The sequence below is a fragment of the Pomacea canaliculata genome, linkage group LG7 (assembly GCF_003073045.1).
Source record: "Pomacea canaliculata isolate SZHN2017 linkage group LG7, ASM307304v1, whole genome shotgun sequence".
Classification (NCBI taxonomy): Eukaryota; Metazoa; Mollusca; class Gastropoda; order Architaenioglossa; family Ampullariidae; genus Pomacea; species Pomacea canaliculata.
The window spans coordinates 12,524,989-12,540,124 of record NC_037596.1 but is presented as its reverse complement, the minus strand read 5'-3'; the positions used below and the strand labels follow the sequence as shown (position 1 = coordinate 12,540,124).

Below are 15,136 nucleotides of genomic sequence, written 5' to 3'. Positions count from 1 at the left end.
GCTGGCGAGCCATGGGGAGAAGGCGCAGGTTGCAACCCAGAAGCAAATCCGCTAACTGATCCCACTTGTTGCCACAACGTAGATGCATGCTGCTCCTTGGTCGCGTTCGATGCCTTTTCCGGATGGAAAAGCTTAGATACAGTGATCGTTTTAGCACCATGGGGAAGTTATTTTGTTATGGACCCTATAAAGTGAAATAAATGAATCTTAATGTAAAATAAAATCAATAGACCTTAAGTTCTTATGGGTCAGAAAGGAAACAAGAAGGCAGCAAAGGTGCAGTGCAGAAGAATGGTATCGAAAATGAACTTATAGGGGTGAGACAGTTTAGTGGTGCGAAGAAACAGAGAAACAAAAACTGGATACAGTATTTGCTGTGAGGAGAAACAGTTTCCTTGTTACGGTGGTGAGCACCAATAACTTAACAAGTTTTTTTATAATGCCATAAATTATTTATACTAGTATTGTCTTTTCTGACCACCTGACAGGCCGTCATTTTTTGAAGAAGATGCTTGTGTTTTACTTTTTTCTATGTCCGCAGATTTGTTTTATTGATACTATCATCTGAAGAGTACAGACTTTTTATATTCTCACTTCTTACGTCCCTAGAAAATAGATAATATCAAGAAACAACTTTTTTTGATAAAGCGTACCTACATTCATCCATATATTCTAATGCACATATGAAAACGCTCTCACGCACGCAAGGACGCACACCATAGAGATATTGTATCTCTATAGTTCCTCGTTATCGACAATTTAAAGCAAAATAGGTAACCCTTTCGTTCATTATCCAAATTCTTTACAATATGCATAAACCAATTGTGAACAGTGTTTTTTCATACCGATAGATCCGGCCGTTTGTTTTGATATTTCCTCCATTGACGTTAAATGATGCAGGGTTAGTCGTCGTTTGGTTTACACGGTTGTCTCTGTTTTCTTTCCAAGAAAGGTATTTCCGGCATTTCTCGATAGCGATGACTGCTAAAACAGCGATCCATCTAAATAAAGGAAGATTTAGGGTTACTGTACATGTAACAGCGCTAGTCAAAAATGATATATTACGATTTATGTGCTTTGGAATGATTGAGTGTACAGAGTACTGGCTCAAGGGTATAGATATAACATGTATATGGTGTTAAGCACCTGGAGAAATAACTTTGGCACTCTCCCATCTTGATCAGGACTTCTTCTGTTGCTTCAGTCTTTGATTAGCCGTTCGGTTAGAATATGAGTTAAGAAAGGAGAAAAAAAGTCGCTTGTTGGGAGAACTGGGTTTATATACAATAATAGACATCTTGCGATTGGTTGTACTTCACTGATTTGCTCTAATGTAATGCTATTTTAGATGTCGCCTTTGTACCATTTTCTGTAAGTCTTTTTTTCATTTAAAATAAAATACTATTGTAGTCAAACCTGGGTCACGTCACTCTTTAGTCGATTTATCAGAAATCTGATGAAAACCTGTCCTGATACAGAAGCTTAATTACTGAGCTGCACGTGTACAATTATAGTATTATAATCACAATATTATTTTTATTGTGGTCATTACACATAAATTTCAGTTAGACACGAAAGCATTCAACTTACGTTAGACAGTCCATGAAACAGCTACAACCTAAAAAAGAAATATTTCAATGTTAAATTTTTTTTCAAAATACAATTCCTACATTAGTTACTAATGTGACTACTTGAAGACTAAATGTGCAGCATGATCTTGGTGCTAAAGATTTAGAAAGGTATACGCTTTTCTTTTATCCATTATTTAAAGTTTAGTTGAATTAAGAAATTGTATGTGTGGTTTTTAACCATAATTATTAAGAATTAACCCAAGCCATCGGCAAAAACCACTGCAAACAGATGGTAAAGTATCAGAAAAACATATTTCGGTGGTATTTTAGGACGAAAAGCCATGGTAAGAATATTAATGATGTTCTCTTAATCATTCTGAGATTATTGAAGAAAAAGGAAGTGAGAAAAGCGTATTGCTATTCTTGGCATCTTCTGAATAAGCTGAATTGAAAGAGAAAGGATGTTATCCGTGGTAAAAGAAAACAGACCAGCACACTATGTAATGTTGCTAAATGTTCTCTTCGATATTCAGATGGAGTTTGTATTTGCTGTCATTACCTAAAGACACTGGCTGCTGACTACAAATGCCACTGGATTATTTTTGTTCAAAGATGTAAACAGATCAGATCTCTGCTTTTTTTATTTATACCACTCTCTCCAGTGAATTTGGTATACACCTTTTATTTATTCTTACCTTTTATCAAAGCTTCTAAATAAAGTTCAAATCTGTAAATCTGTATTCCAAAATCAGCCATTTCATTTTCTTGGGAAAAATTGCTTATTGAACACAACAACCGTAGCGATGTTTATCTAAGGAGAAGACATGAGAGATTTGCTTAACTGACTCCCTGTTAAAAATACTACTTGTATGCATTTAAACTCTCTTGCCCAGCAGGTATTTCTATGTTTTTCTAGTGACAGGTGAGAATGCTGATGTTTCATGACTTATATTGAAAATTAATCATAATTATCTACTGATGTTAAACTATTATCAGGGCTTCTGCTAAGGCTAAATTTTTGGGGGTCCCAGGGACCCCTTCTTCAGATTTTTAAGGGGTCCCTGTTCTTCGCCCAAATTTGAAGGGGACCCCATTGACGAAAATTGAAGGGGTCCTCCGAACTTTTAATGCGTACTGTAGGCAATTTTTTGAGTAAGCAGAAGCCCTGATTATTTAAAAATGAAATTGACCCGATCATAGAGAAACCATTTTTCTCATTTGTGTTTTCATTTAAACTGTGATTTCATAATATCAAGTGGGGAAAATGCAGTCGTACTGTTAGGTCTGTATTTCCTGAGCAGCAGACAGACGATGATGGTGATAAGCACAATGACGGGGATTAATCCTAGAATTCCAACAGCAATAAATGCAGGGTCGATGCCTTAAAGAACAGAAACACATATCATCATAAAAGTTAGAGCTCCAGAAGAAAATCTCACACATCAAAAACAAACCCAAAAACCAAAACATTTTCTTAAAGACCTCTGGAATGAAAATGCCTCTAAATAGTTCTTTGAATTGTTTACTGTACATGTACTTGAGACAAATGCCTATAAACACTACTTTTTAGATCTCATTTGTAAAGTTTATAACAGTAAAATGCAAGTACTTTTGATTTTTTTTTCTTAGTTTAACAAGTTGCTAAATTAACTCGTCTAGATTTAGTATCCATTTTTTAAAATTTTCTTCAATTAACCTAATGTGGTATCAAAGCCTAATGCAGGAATTAAAGTATTTGCTCACCTAGTTTTATCTTCCTTTTATCTGGTTCAATCTCCGGTTTGGGTTTTTAAACCTTTGTAGTAATTTGTTGTTCATCATTATGCTGACTAATTATTTTAAAAAGTGGTTCAGCACAAGGTCATCAGCAATTAATGTCGCAATACCATTGGCAACAGCTCCTTAACTCACAGTTGGCTTAAACATGATCAACTGCCTGTGCACCCTTCAGCTCTTGCTACCCACGTCGACAATCTGACAAGGCCAAAGTTTTCTTTCTCTTTCTTTCATCCGATCTCGGAAAGTGAGCTTAGGACCATCATACTCCATTCAAAACCCACAACTTGTCCCCTGGACCCAGTTCAAACCCCATTTCTGGTAGACTGTCTCGGCGTCCTACTCTCTGCCCTCACATATATAGTAAATGATAGCTTGTCCTCTAGCCTCTTCCCAACTATTTTTAAAACAGTCATGGTGAAACAATTACCACCTAGTCTCAAACGACATTTCTTTAAAAAATCTTAGTGAAGGTAGTTCTCAAGCAATTTTTATCCTATCTTAACTCTGAAAATTTGCTTCTCTATCAGTCCACTTATCGCCTTTTTCATAGCACTGAGACTGCCCTGCTCAAGGTGACAAACGACATTTTGTCAGTTCTTGATAGAGGTGACATCTCATTTCTCCCCATGTTAGACCTGTCTAATTTCTTTGACACTATAGACCACACTACTCTCATTCATAGACATGGCATCTCAAGTCCACACTTGACTGATTTCAATCAAATATCTCTCAGATAAAACTCAGTTATAGTGCATGACTGCGTGTCTCCACCAGTCTCTATACGCTCAGGGGTCCCCAAAGGTTCTGTACTTGGCCCCATACTCTTTATCATGTCCCGAATCCACTAACTACTCTAATTTAATCTCACTCTATATCTGACCAATCCTTTTCTGACAACACTCAGCTGTATACCAGCTCTTCTGCTTCTCAGATACACACAGCTATCCGAAGCATCCAAGACCATATATCTGATATTAGACTATGCATTACCCACAAGATAAAATAAAATGACGGAAAAACAAAAGCTTTATTTTTTTTCAAATAGGAGAGCCAGAGTTTACCCATCACTGCTTTTTCTATTCAGGCTAATGTTCCTTTTGCTACTTCAACAGGTAACTTATGTTGCATGTCTGCTGACATGTCTCTTGATAAGCATGTTTCTCACATTTGTCGTTCTGCATATTATGATGCTATGTTTATCTCAACCAAAATAATTCAGTGAGAGTGCGATCTACCTTGGTGGTGGTGCTGCGCATTACAAAAACCCATTATTATTATTGTTATTATTACTATAACTACTTGCCTTTATTTCCGACCTGCTCAGTGGTAAAAGGGAAGTTAATACCTAAAAATAGACGCAAATGTCATAGACTGAAACGTGTAATGTTAAATTAGTTGCATTATCTCTTTAATGAAAAAAAACCAACTATTATTATTAGTGAGGAGAGACACAGAGAGAAATGTTCATCAATATCAGTTTGAGGTGCATCACGTGCGTCTCCACATGAACACCTCAAAGCATTGACTACTGACCATCACCTGCCTGTTTTGTATAAACACGTGTCAATAATTGCATGTTGGTGTGTGTGGACGTGTATGTGAGTGCGTGCTCTAACTTAACGTGTCATAAACAACATAAAGTTTAAGCACCATTTGAAAAAACAGAAATCATTACATAATATCGGGAGGTATTTTCGTAGAGAACGAAAAGAACAGGTACACCGTGACTGGTATACATAAACAGTCAGGATTTTATTAAATCAAACATATTTAAAACTTTACATGAATGTGTTATCTTGTTCATAGACAGAAGTTTTTTATCACGTTTGTGAACACAAATTGACCTAAAGAGAGTACTGGGCATAGGGGAGAGAACAAGAGGAAGGGGGAGAATAAAATGTGTTCCTATCAAATAAATTGTCATAATAATAATTTCGTTTTGATTGCACAGTACGTTATGTCTGTATAGAGTAATGTTTTACACCTTAGTTAACAGTTTTTAATAAAGAGTTGATTTTGAGCTTGCTACTTTGTACACAATTGAATATGTACATAGTATGTTGATAACAAAATGTTAATGATAAGTGTATTAATATAGCGCGTTCCTCCAGCATGAGCAGGACTGAAGGTGTTGTACAGTAATAACAATACACTAGTACAGCGAGGTTCCCCGTTAGCATACTGCACAGGAACTCCTAGTCCAGTGAAAAAAAAAACAAAGCACGAAGATGAGGCGGTGATGTGACACAGTAGATCACAACTACAGATGAATAAACCTTGTCTAATAAGCAGAAACATATAAAGTCTGTGATGTGATTTATTTATTTTTCTAGTTAATGGTGAATAGTGCTTAATCTGTTCCCTTGTACATGAATTCAGCTATAAAAGAAATATTTCTTTGAAAAGAGCTAGAAGGTGTAAGCAGAACTGGAATGTTTAGACAGCCTTCCAGATAATGAAGTCATGATTTGAAGAAAGAACACTTTGTCTTGTCAGTGCTTCATAAATCATCAAGAGACATAAGAAATTTATTTCATTAGTATGTACCTACCTTCTGTATTCGTCCCGATTCCAGATTCCGTGCTACTAATAGTATTGCAGATTTCTGAAAAAAATGAGCTATACATAATACTAGATCCCGGTATTAAGCAACAAGTAAAAACGTGTTTCAATACAATGGTATAAAACTGAAAAAATAACATTATGTATGCTTCTTCCGTTCTTTGTATCCGCATAGTTAATGTTTTTGCTATTAGAGAACAGACGTGAATTGACCATGTAGTAAAGCTCTCTTGCAGTCCGACATGTATCAGATCTTAAAAAGAGGCCACATAACAAAGGGCTGGGCTTTCACATGTAACACACTTCATATTTCACCCTTCCTTTAGCCTTGCGTAAAGAAAGAGGAAAGAGTTATAGACATAAAAACCAAAGGGAGGTAACTCCTGAAATATTCATGATTTGTTCTAGCGGGGATTACTTCTCTTTAACAGCTTGAAAAGTCAACCAATCAGCTACTTCGGTTTGTTCGAAAGTAAGCAAGGTTTATTTGACCAAGCGCCATTTTACTATTGCGTGTTCACAAAACCACTTGTAAACAAAAGGTGACACATATACACAACACAGACGTATATCAAGCTACGCATTTTTCGTAGCAGCTACGGATTTAGACAGCGGACTACCGAATCTAGTCCCGTGAAAAAATACCCATTTTCTGTTGCAATGTTAGATCGAAACGCAATTTTATGCAAATATTCTACAAGAATTAGGAAATTAAAAGAAAGTATGCATTTTTAACAAGTGTGTAAAACTTAACATTAAAAGTAAGCTATAAGCTTTACAACAAAGAAACATTAAAGAACCATATCTTTAAAAAGATTACCATAATTCATTAAATGGAATTCTAAAATCATAGACCAAAAAAAAAAAAAAAAACCAACAAAGAACGCAGAAAAAGAGAGAAAAGCTGAAGAGTAGACTTTCTTGACCTATGATTTTAAGAATAATTACAAGATAAAAATTATATATCACAGCGAAGGAGGAAATATCGGTAAATCAAAGAAAGCCCAACAGTGTATAGTTAACATAATTCCAGATATCTTTTGATGGCGTTGCATGACAGTGAAAATTATGCCTAGGACATTAGACTCAGAAATATGTGTAGAATAATAATATGGTTTTTGAGTTGTAAAAGATACTCTAAAAAATTTATAATTCAGAAAAGAGTAAAATGCATCAGAATGTGTGAACATCACAAATCACGAAGGAGAGCTTGGGATATTACTTTTATATTCATTGCGTCAGGGATTAAAGATTTTCTCATGTCTGAGTAAAAAAAAAGTGCTAATCTTGATTTTGTGTCATGTAAGTTGATAATTTTATGAGTGATGGAAATTATTTGTCATAATGAACTAATCAACATAAACAGTTCAATAAATTTGTATTTAACAAAAGCATTTAATTCTTTCTGTCTGCAAAATAAAGACTACTAACAATGACATAAAAAGTTACGACATTCTAGTGATTGATGTTTCTTTTTGATAAAGTGCTAAAGAAACCTGAAAATAGTAATTTGGTCTGGATTAATTTACGGCGTACTCCGTTCTTAAATAAAAGTTTTTTCTTACCAGTCAAAAGGCATCCGTAAGCAGAATATCAACCTAATTGTCATTAAAGGATTCTCGCCTTTTTCTGTCGCGCCCATTTTTTTCTTATGATATTACAATTCGTTCTTTTCTCTTGTTTAGATTTGATTCCCTCAATGTAAAATTATATTTTCATAGCTATAAATATTTATTAATCTCTGTTATTCGTGGTGAGTAATAACGATTCACCCCTGAGGATTCTACTTTTTGCTTCCCTTTTTCAGCACGCATTAAGAGCATTTTTCTGAATTTATGTATCACCAGTGGTTAATTATATTGTATGTAAAAGAATTAAAAATATAAAAATTTTAAAAATCCATCTTCGCTGTGCAAGAAGTTAACATTTTACAGCAAAACATCTAACTTTTTTTCAAGAAATTCTATATATTTGAATTGTTCTTTGTTTACATCTTTTTCCTATTTTATAGTCTTGGTACCCTGAGTGTTCACCGTATTCCCTGCAAAGTTGTTTTAACCTCATGAAAAGGTTTGTTCTATAATGAAATCAAATAATTGAGGACTTTGATACCAAATGATAATAGATATATGTTTGATTAACTTGCCAGGAGCTTTATACTTTATTTAGTGTTTGGGGTGTTAGTCTGCTAGCCATTTAAAGTTGTATCGTTGTGTTAAAAAAACCCACATTATACAGTTTCAGAAAATCTTACCTGGAGGATTGTACAAACAATTTTTAACCATAGGAATGTCTCCTTTCTGGCAACCAAATAAACCTTTACTTGTTGCAAATGTGTCAGGAACTGTGATGGTGACATCGTTATAACCTGTATGTGTGATGTCGAAGCCTTTTTCCTGAAAGCATGTATGGTGTCCGTTGTACGCACAGACAAGCACTCGTTCTGCGGAAGAAATTAAAAGAAATCATTTTTATTAAAAGAATTTTAGATGGTTTACGATTAAAGTAGACAGTCTAGATTGTTTATCAAGTAGATGAAAACAACATGAAAACATAAAATTTAGAGTACACTCTTCAATTTGAGACTTTTCAATAAGGTGTGTGACATTTCCATAATGTCTGAGTTTTACACACACTACTGGTCTGGTAGAAAGAGACAATATAATAATATTCTGTACATTGCGGTACCTGAAATGCAATTTCTTAACTAGTTTTTTTTTAAGTTGGCGATTTGCATCTGTAACAACAGTTCCTGTAAAGTCCCCTTTCTCGTGAGCGATGAACGTGCTACGTCACTTCCTGTGATCCGACCAACCCTATGCCTGACGATCTTACTGATGCTTCAAACACCTTGAATGATTTCACTCAATATCTCTCTAATAGCAAACATTAACAGTACAGTGTGCATAGTCTTGAAGAATTTAGCTAGATTTGGACCTAAGGAATGTGGGTTCTCAGACTCCGAGATTCTAGATGAAGATGCTGAGAGAGCACAAAAAGCAGACAACAAAGAATGAATTGACGCTTTAATATTTAGCTGATTATTAATTAAAAGACAAAAAAAGAAGTATACAATTTTGTTACTCCTGTTTCTGCTTACGAGCATGCACTACAGGGCTTTCACCTGAGTTCAAATTGGAAGAACAAATTCCAGGAAGACTACTCAGCATGTAAGTACTGTATGAAATTATTATTAATCTCTTACAATTTAAGACAATTTAATGACAGCTTAAAACATAATCAAAAAGTAGAATACAGCAAACACCCAGCATGTATAATTTAATGTCTCACTATCTCTCTCACACAAACACAAAATTATTTACTATTACCAATTTTTTACGTCTACACTTGTATTTTGCTAGAAAGAAATATCGAGGGCCTGTATCATTTGCAGCTGAATCTGTGATAATGTCGGTGTCAACTATAACATCTGTACAAGTCATGACAGAGTCAAATTGAAAAAGCAAACACTACCTTGATAAAAAACATTTGTAAAGGTAATTGGCTACTAACCTTATAAGTTGTCTCATTCCTTTTGTTTACTTATTATTTGTTATTCATTGATATTATTTGACTGTCCACGCTAAAACACATATCAGATTTATTATGTTCTTTGGTGATAGAGCACTGATTAATATTTTAATTTATCATATATTTTTAATAGAAGTTGTAGACTAGTCTGTGTAGATTGCTAGTACAGTAGCAATGTTTCAATTTGTACTTGTCGCCGATGTAACAGCTTCTGAGAACCGAGTCTTACAAAAGCCGGAAGATTTGGAGTGAAACTGTCGTCTTTCGCGCCCAGAAGAAGAAGAAATTGAGTACCTTATCACAAGCTGATGATAGATATATGTTTTATGAACTTGCCAGGAGCTTTAAGCTTTATTTAGCGTTTGACGTGTTAGTCTGTTGGCCTTTTGAACGTCTCATTTAAGAGGAATTTTTTGTTACGGCTATGGGTAGAAATGAAAAAAGTTGATCTAATTAAAAATTGATTATTTTAGTAGAAGCACGGATGAGGATCGGATAAACGGTCAGTGAGGCACACTGCTCTCCGATTCCTTACCTTGACTTCCCTGGGAAGAATAAAAGTAAAGAGTAAAAGGTCGTGTATCATTAGCAGCCGTGGGAAATAAGCATTGTATTTCAAACGGACACTCTTTGTTCTTAATTTCACAGCTCATGGTGGTAATATCTGCAATATACACAAACACAAAAGTCTGTTATGAATATTAATTGGCTATTAGTTTTATCATAATAACAATAGCTTACTGATAAGATAAAAATATTACGTTCCGAAAATCAGTTTTATGTTAAAAGGTAAATCTGTTTTCATGTCTTTTTATGCTTAGAAATGATCTTACTGAAATCACAGTAAGCGGAGAGTTTTATATAAATTTAGTAAAACAGTAAAACCTTTTTTAAAAGCAATTGTGGGTTTACTTCAAACTTGATGGGTAATCAGTGTCGTATATTTAGGTACAGAGAGACTTAGGCATTTCCGATATGTAATAAAAACATTTGATAGATATGTTTAAACAACAATGACCATGGTAAATATCATAATAAATTACAAAGGTTGTGAAGAAAGGCTAACCTATATATACAAAGATTACCAGTGTTGTCCATAGGAATGGGAATCCCATGGGAATCCCATGGGAAACGTCCCATGGGATGGGATGGGACGGGACAGCACACATTTGTGTTTCCCATGGTAGTCGATACTTGATATTGCAAAATAAATTTACTGTTATTTCATTCATCAAGGATTTAATCTTTCCTCTGAATCATCTATTGTATGTGAAGTAGCAGGAATTATAGAACAAAAGCTGAAAAGTGGTTTTCAGTGTTGTCCATAGGATTGTTAATACCATGGGAATCCCATGGGAAACATCCCGTGGGATGGGACGGGATGGGACAGGCATAAATTGCCATGGGACGGGATGGGATGGGATAGAAAAATATGTCCCATGGACAACCCTGAAGATTACTACCTGTCAGAAAACGGACATCTAATCACAAGACAGTCGTGTGAAGCTTCAGCTTATGTTGAGCACCTGAGTTTGACCTGTCAGGTAAAGATGCTTTCTGCGCTCTGAGTAGACGGGGATGATGTCAGCAATGTCTCATATATTACCTTGGGAAACATTATGAGAAAAATACAGAAATACTGTAAATGAAAAGTCAGAGTTAGTAATTGACACCTCTGACAAAAAAAAAAGTAACTTGGGATGGAGGAAACAAACATTCCTTGAAGGCAGTTATGAATGCTAGTGAGAGGGAAGACAAAGGAATTCGAAACTGAAACAAGCGACTTTGATTATTTCCCTTCTCCTGCACCATTTTTTTGTTGAGGTCACAGACACTTAGACGCCTAACCATTTGCACATTTTTTTTTCTTCAGAAAATGTCTTTTTTGTTTTTCTTTATCAACTATACTACAGAAACTAATAAAAATACATCAAAAATCCCTATTATTATCTAAGATATCTTATTTTCATGTCGTGAAAGAGTGGGATAGGGCTGTAGTGTGTGTTTGTACATCTATTTTATTCTAGATATGACGTAATTTCTCTCTCTCTAGAAATTGCGTCATAGAGAGAAATTGCGTCATTTACGCGGATGCGGGTGGGAGCTTAAGCTCGTGGTGGCTGTGAGGCGTGATTGGTTGTGGTGTGTCAGGTGGTATGACTGGCCAACAAGACGGTTATTGGGCTGAATGATCGAGAGTTACAAGCTGAGCGTTTCGACTAGAAAAGAAAGATCTAGACGACCACCTGTGCTTTTGTGCGAAAACCTCTGAGGGGAAGACTTCCGTGACTTTCGTGTCTCAAGTCTTTGTGTGCAGTTGTCCTTCCACCAAGCTTCAGACGAAATAACCTCTGAGCGAAAAAGGACATCGTCCTCGAAGGCAAATTAAGCCACACCGTCGTCCCTGGCGTGCAGGAGAGTAACTTCGTCTGATCTTCGTCGTAACGGCTAGCTGGGCTTCTGGTTCAAACCACGGAGAAAAGGACATCTCCCTAGATCTGAGCTAAGCCTCACCGTCGTACCTGCACGTACGCCAGAGCAACTTTGTTCGACCTAACAACAACTCAACAAGTTGCTCGGCCACCGGATCGGTGCGGTGTTCCACGCGGAGGTCGTCAGGACCACTGGCGACCTTTTGAGGTGCACCTTCTTCATACTCCTCTCGTCGCGCACCAGTCAACAGAAGACCGAAGTCTGGAACAATATTTCTTCTGTGGCGCGGCGAGAGAAATCTCCATACGACGCTAGCCAGTGGACAATACCAGTGACCGTTGTGTGTGTGTATCCTGCGAGACAGTCCATACACAACCAAAGCTTGACACAGCTAAGTGGCGTATGCGTAAGGAGTGTATGGGGAGAGTGTGTGAGCAGTATTGTGTGTATGACAGATAAGGTTAGATCTGGCTCTCAGTTATCTGGACATATTAGAAGTAGGGGAAATAATTAGGTAACGGGACGGTCTAGACAACGATCAAGGGTTCATACTTTGTAATTGTAATATTTTTGGGTTTGTATGAACTTCTGGAAATAATAATTAACGTTCTTTTAATACACTAAATTGCCTCGTGTTTTCCATTGGGGTATGCGTGCTTGGGGGCTCGAGCTGGTTAGAATTGATAATTAATAAGCAATTTAGTGTGGTAGCACGCGGTAAGTGTCGACGTGGATTTGGTGGGGGTATAGACGGTGGGTTGGACTGGTGATAGAAATCGTACCCCCTACCAAATCTACGGACCCTGTCCCAGGTTTGCGACATTCAACACAGTCCTGAAAAAAGTTCCACTTCATAATTAAAAATCAAACAAAAAATTAATGAAGCTTAGAGTCAAGCACAACAAAGCACTCACTAATGACTAATCGAATAATACTCTAAACTTCAGTCACTATGTACTTATTCTTGTTCCAGTCAGTGTAAAAGTCTTGCAAATCTAAAAAAAAAATTTTCCTAAATTAAAGGTTACAGGCGTCAAAGACCGTATATCTTTTAACATGGCATATTAAATTACTGTTAACATGACACACGTATTTACACATATATAAGTGGCTCATGTCATCAATGTAAACATCCTCTCTTTGTGCAGATAACATTGATAAGGTTTTTCAAGTATATCATAAGTATTATTCCAAAAAATAGTTATTAAAATAATATAATGTTTTAGTGGGAAAACACCTTTTGTGGTAAATGAAGTAAATATTCTCTTTGTTTAGGTTGACTTTTGAGGCACAACAATATGGGACTTTATAAAATATGACAAATATATGGCGACGGTGAGATAGTAGCAGGGAGTTATTAGCTATGAATTATTTTTAGCTCAAAACATGAATTTTACTAAACATTACCGAAACGACTACAAGTATAGCAATTAGTATGTACCATACAAAGAATAATATTACTAATAACAACACACTAGATGTGAAGTCGTCATTTAAAGCCTTTGTCAGTTACCTTTTGAAGCGCAATCTCCCAGTCCATAAAATAAAGCCTAGGCCCATCTTTCATAAGCTTCGACTCGATTGCTGTCTGTCTACCAAGACCAACACTTAGTCTCTTTGTTAGTCTCGGCGAGCCGTAACAAGAATGTGAATAAACCGGAAGCTTTCTTGTCTCATGCCTCGTTTTTGTAGATAATCTGAAATGTGAATAAGCCGGAAGTTCTCTTGTCTCATGCCTCGTTTTAGCAGTTAACAGGAAAAAATGTTCGTCATTCTAAGTAATTTAATCGGAAAATCCCGTTGTATTCCCGAAATACCTTTCATGCATAAACAATTTTCTTCTACGAGAAGCGCAGAACCAATATCACGTGTTTATACTACCTAGTAAGAACATACTAAAATCGGAAATAAGTTACATCCATGTGTAGATGTGAAATTGTTTTTAAAAGCCTACATCAGTTAGCGTTTGCAGCGTCTATATTCTAGTCTAGAAAATAAAGCCTAGGCCCTGTAACTCAAATGTCTTAAGGACTGTGGCTGTGCAGTAAAGGACTAAGATAACTTCATATTTTCCGGCTGTACTGAACGATCTAGTATGAAAAATAATTTTGCTTTCATCTGAAAGTTGCTAGAAATTAACAAGCCACACAGTAAACACTATTTTTAGATGATACACAAAAGGTAAAGATCGTAGGACCTGTATATAAACTAGAAACAATAAAAATAAAACAATTAAACCCCTCACATTAAGGTTTTCCACCTAACTTTCAATAGTAATAATGAAAATTAAAACTGTAAGAATCAAATATAATCTACAGTGACTGACCAGGCCATCATTAAAAACCACCTAACTCGATACTTACAGAAAAAGTATCTACGTAATCCAGTAACTACTAGAAAAATCATTCTAGCCTGTAGAACTAGAGCAAATCTAACAAAAATATATATGAAGTTAAAAACAAGATTGAGTTTTTAACGGCGCAATCAAGCATAGAGGCAACGCGTGCTCTTTCTCCTTGTCTTGTAACAGTGTTCTTACATTTTTAGAATAAAAGAAGTACAGGCACAGACCACTTTACAGCTGGCAGATCCTTATTCCACACTGACCATAATGTGGTTAATCTGTACCAAAATATACACAGAAACTGAAACTTATGATGGCTGGATGTTTGGGAGATCTTTAGCATCCTGAGATAATTTTCCGGTTATTACTGATTTGACAGTGGTGTACAATGACTAGACCTTAGCAACAACTTTGCCATGAACACGTTTAGGAAAGTTTCCTGTACATTTGTGGTTCTTTCCACGCTGACGAAAGGAGCGCTTTTGCTGACGTGTAAGTAGTGACTATGACAATCTTATCTTCTTGGTAGATTCACTTTCATTTCAAATCTTTATCACATCTTTATTGGTTTATTTTTTTATTGCTTCATGACTTTCTTCCCCCAGAATGTTATCATGTGTTCATAGACTAACTGTTGTTTGCTTGGGTTACGTGCATTTTGGAAGTATTGATTGAAATGAGTGATCAGAGGCAGAATTTTAAGAAGCTCAATTAAAGTCAGGATCTGCTCTCGGAAACATCTTTTCAGAATTCGTTTTCAAAATGTAAGGCATTCCTTCATACTTTCAAAGCGACTCAAAGGCATCACACTAGTAAAGTATGACACCTAAAGATTCGGTTCAGTGGACCAGTAGTCTCTCAAGGATGGAACAACATGATATCCCATTACAAAATGTATTCCCAATAAAGCACAGAT

The 15,136-nt window shown here is 35.9% G+C and overlaps 1 protein-coding gene across 1 annotated transcript; it reads right to left on the bottom strand.

Moving 5' to 3' along the window:
- Positions 1-708: 708 nt before the first annotated feature.
- LOC112567441 lies at positions 709-13,424 on the bottom strand. The gene is made up of 7 exons (XM_025244134.1): positions 13,390-13,424; positions 9,979-10,107; positions 8,167-8,355; positions 5,902-5,955; positions 2,848-2,952; positions 1,591-1,618; positions 709-1,001 (listed from the first exon to the last, which is right to left on the bottom strand). Exons 2-7 carry the CDS (start codon positions 10,094-10,096, stop codon positions 803-805), a joined length of 693 nt encoding a protein of 230 aa, XP_025099919.1. The 5' UTR covers positions 10,097-10,107; positions 13,390-13,424; the 3' UTR covers positions 709-802.
- Positions 13,425-15,136: the final 1,712 nt, after the last annotated feature.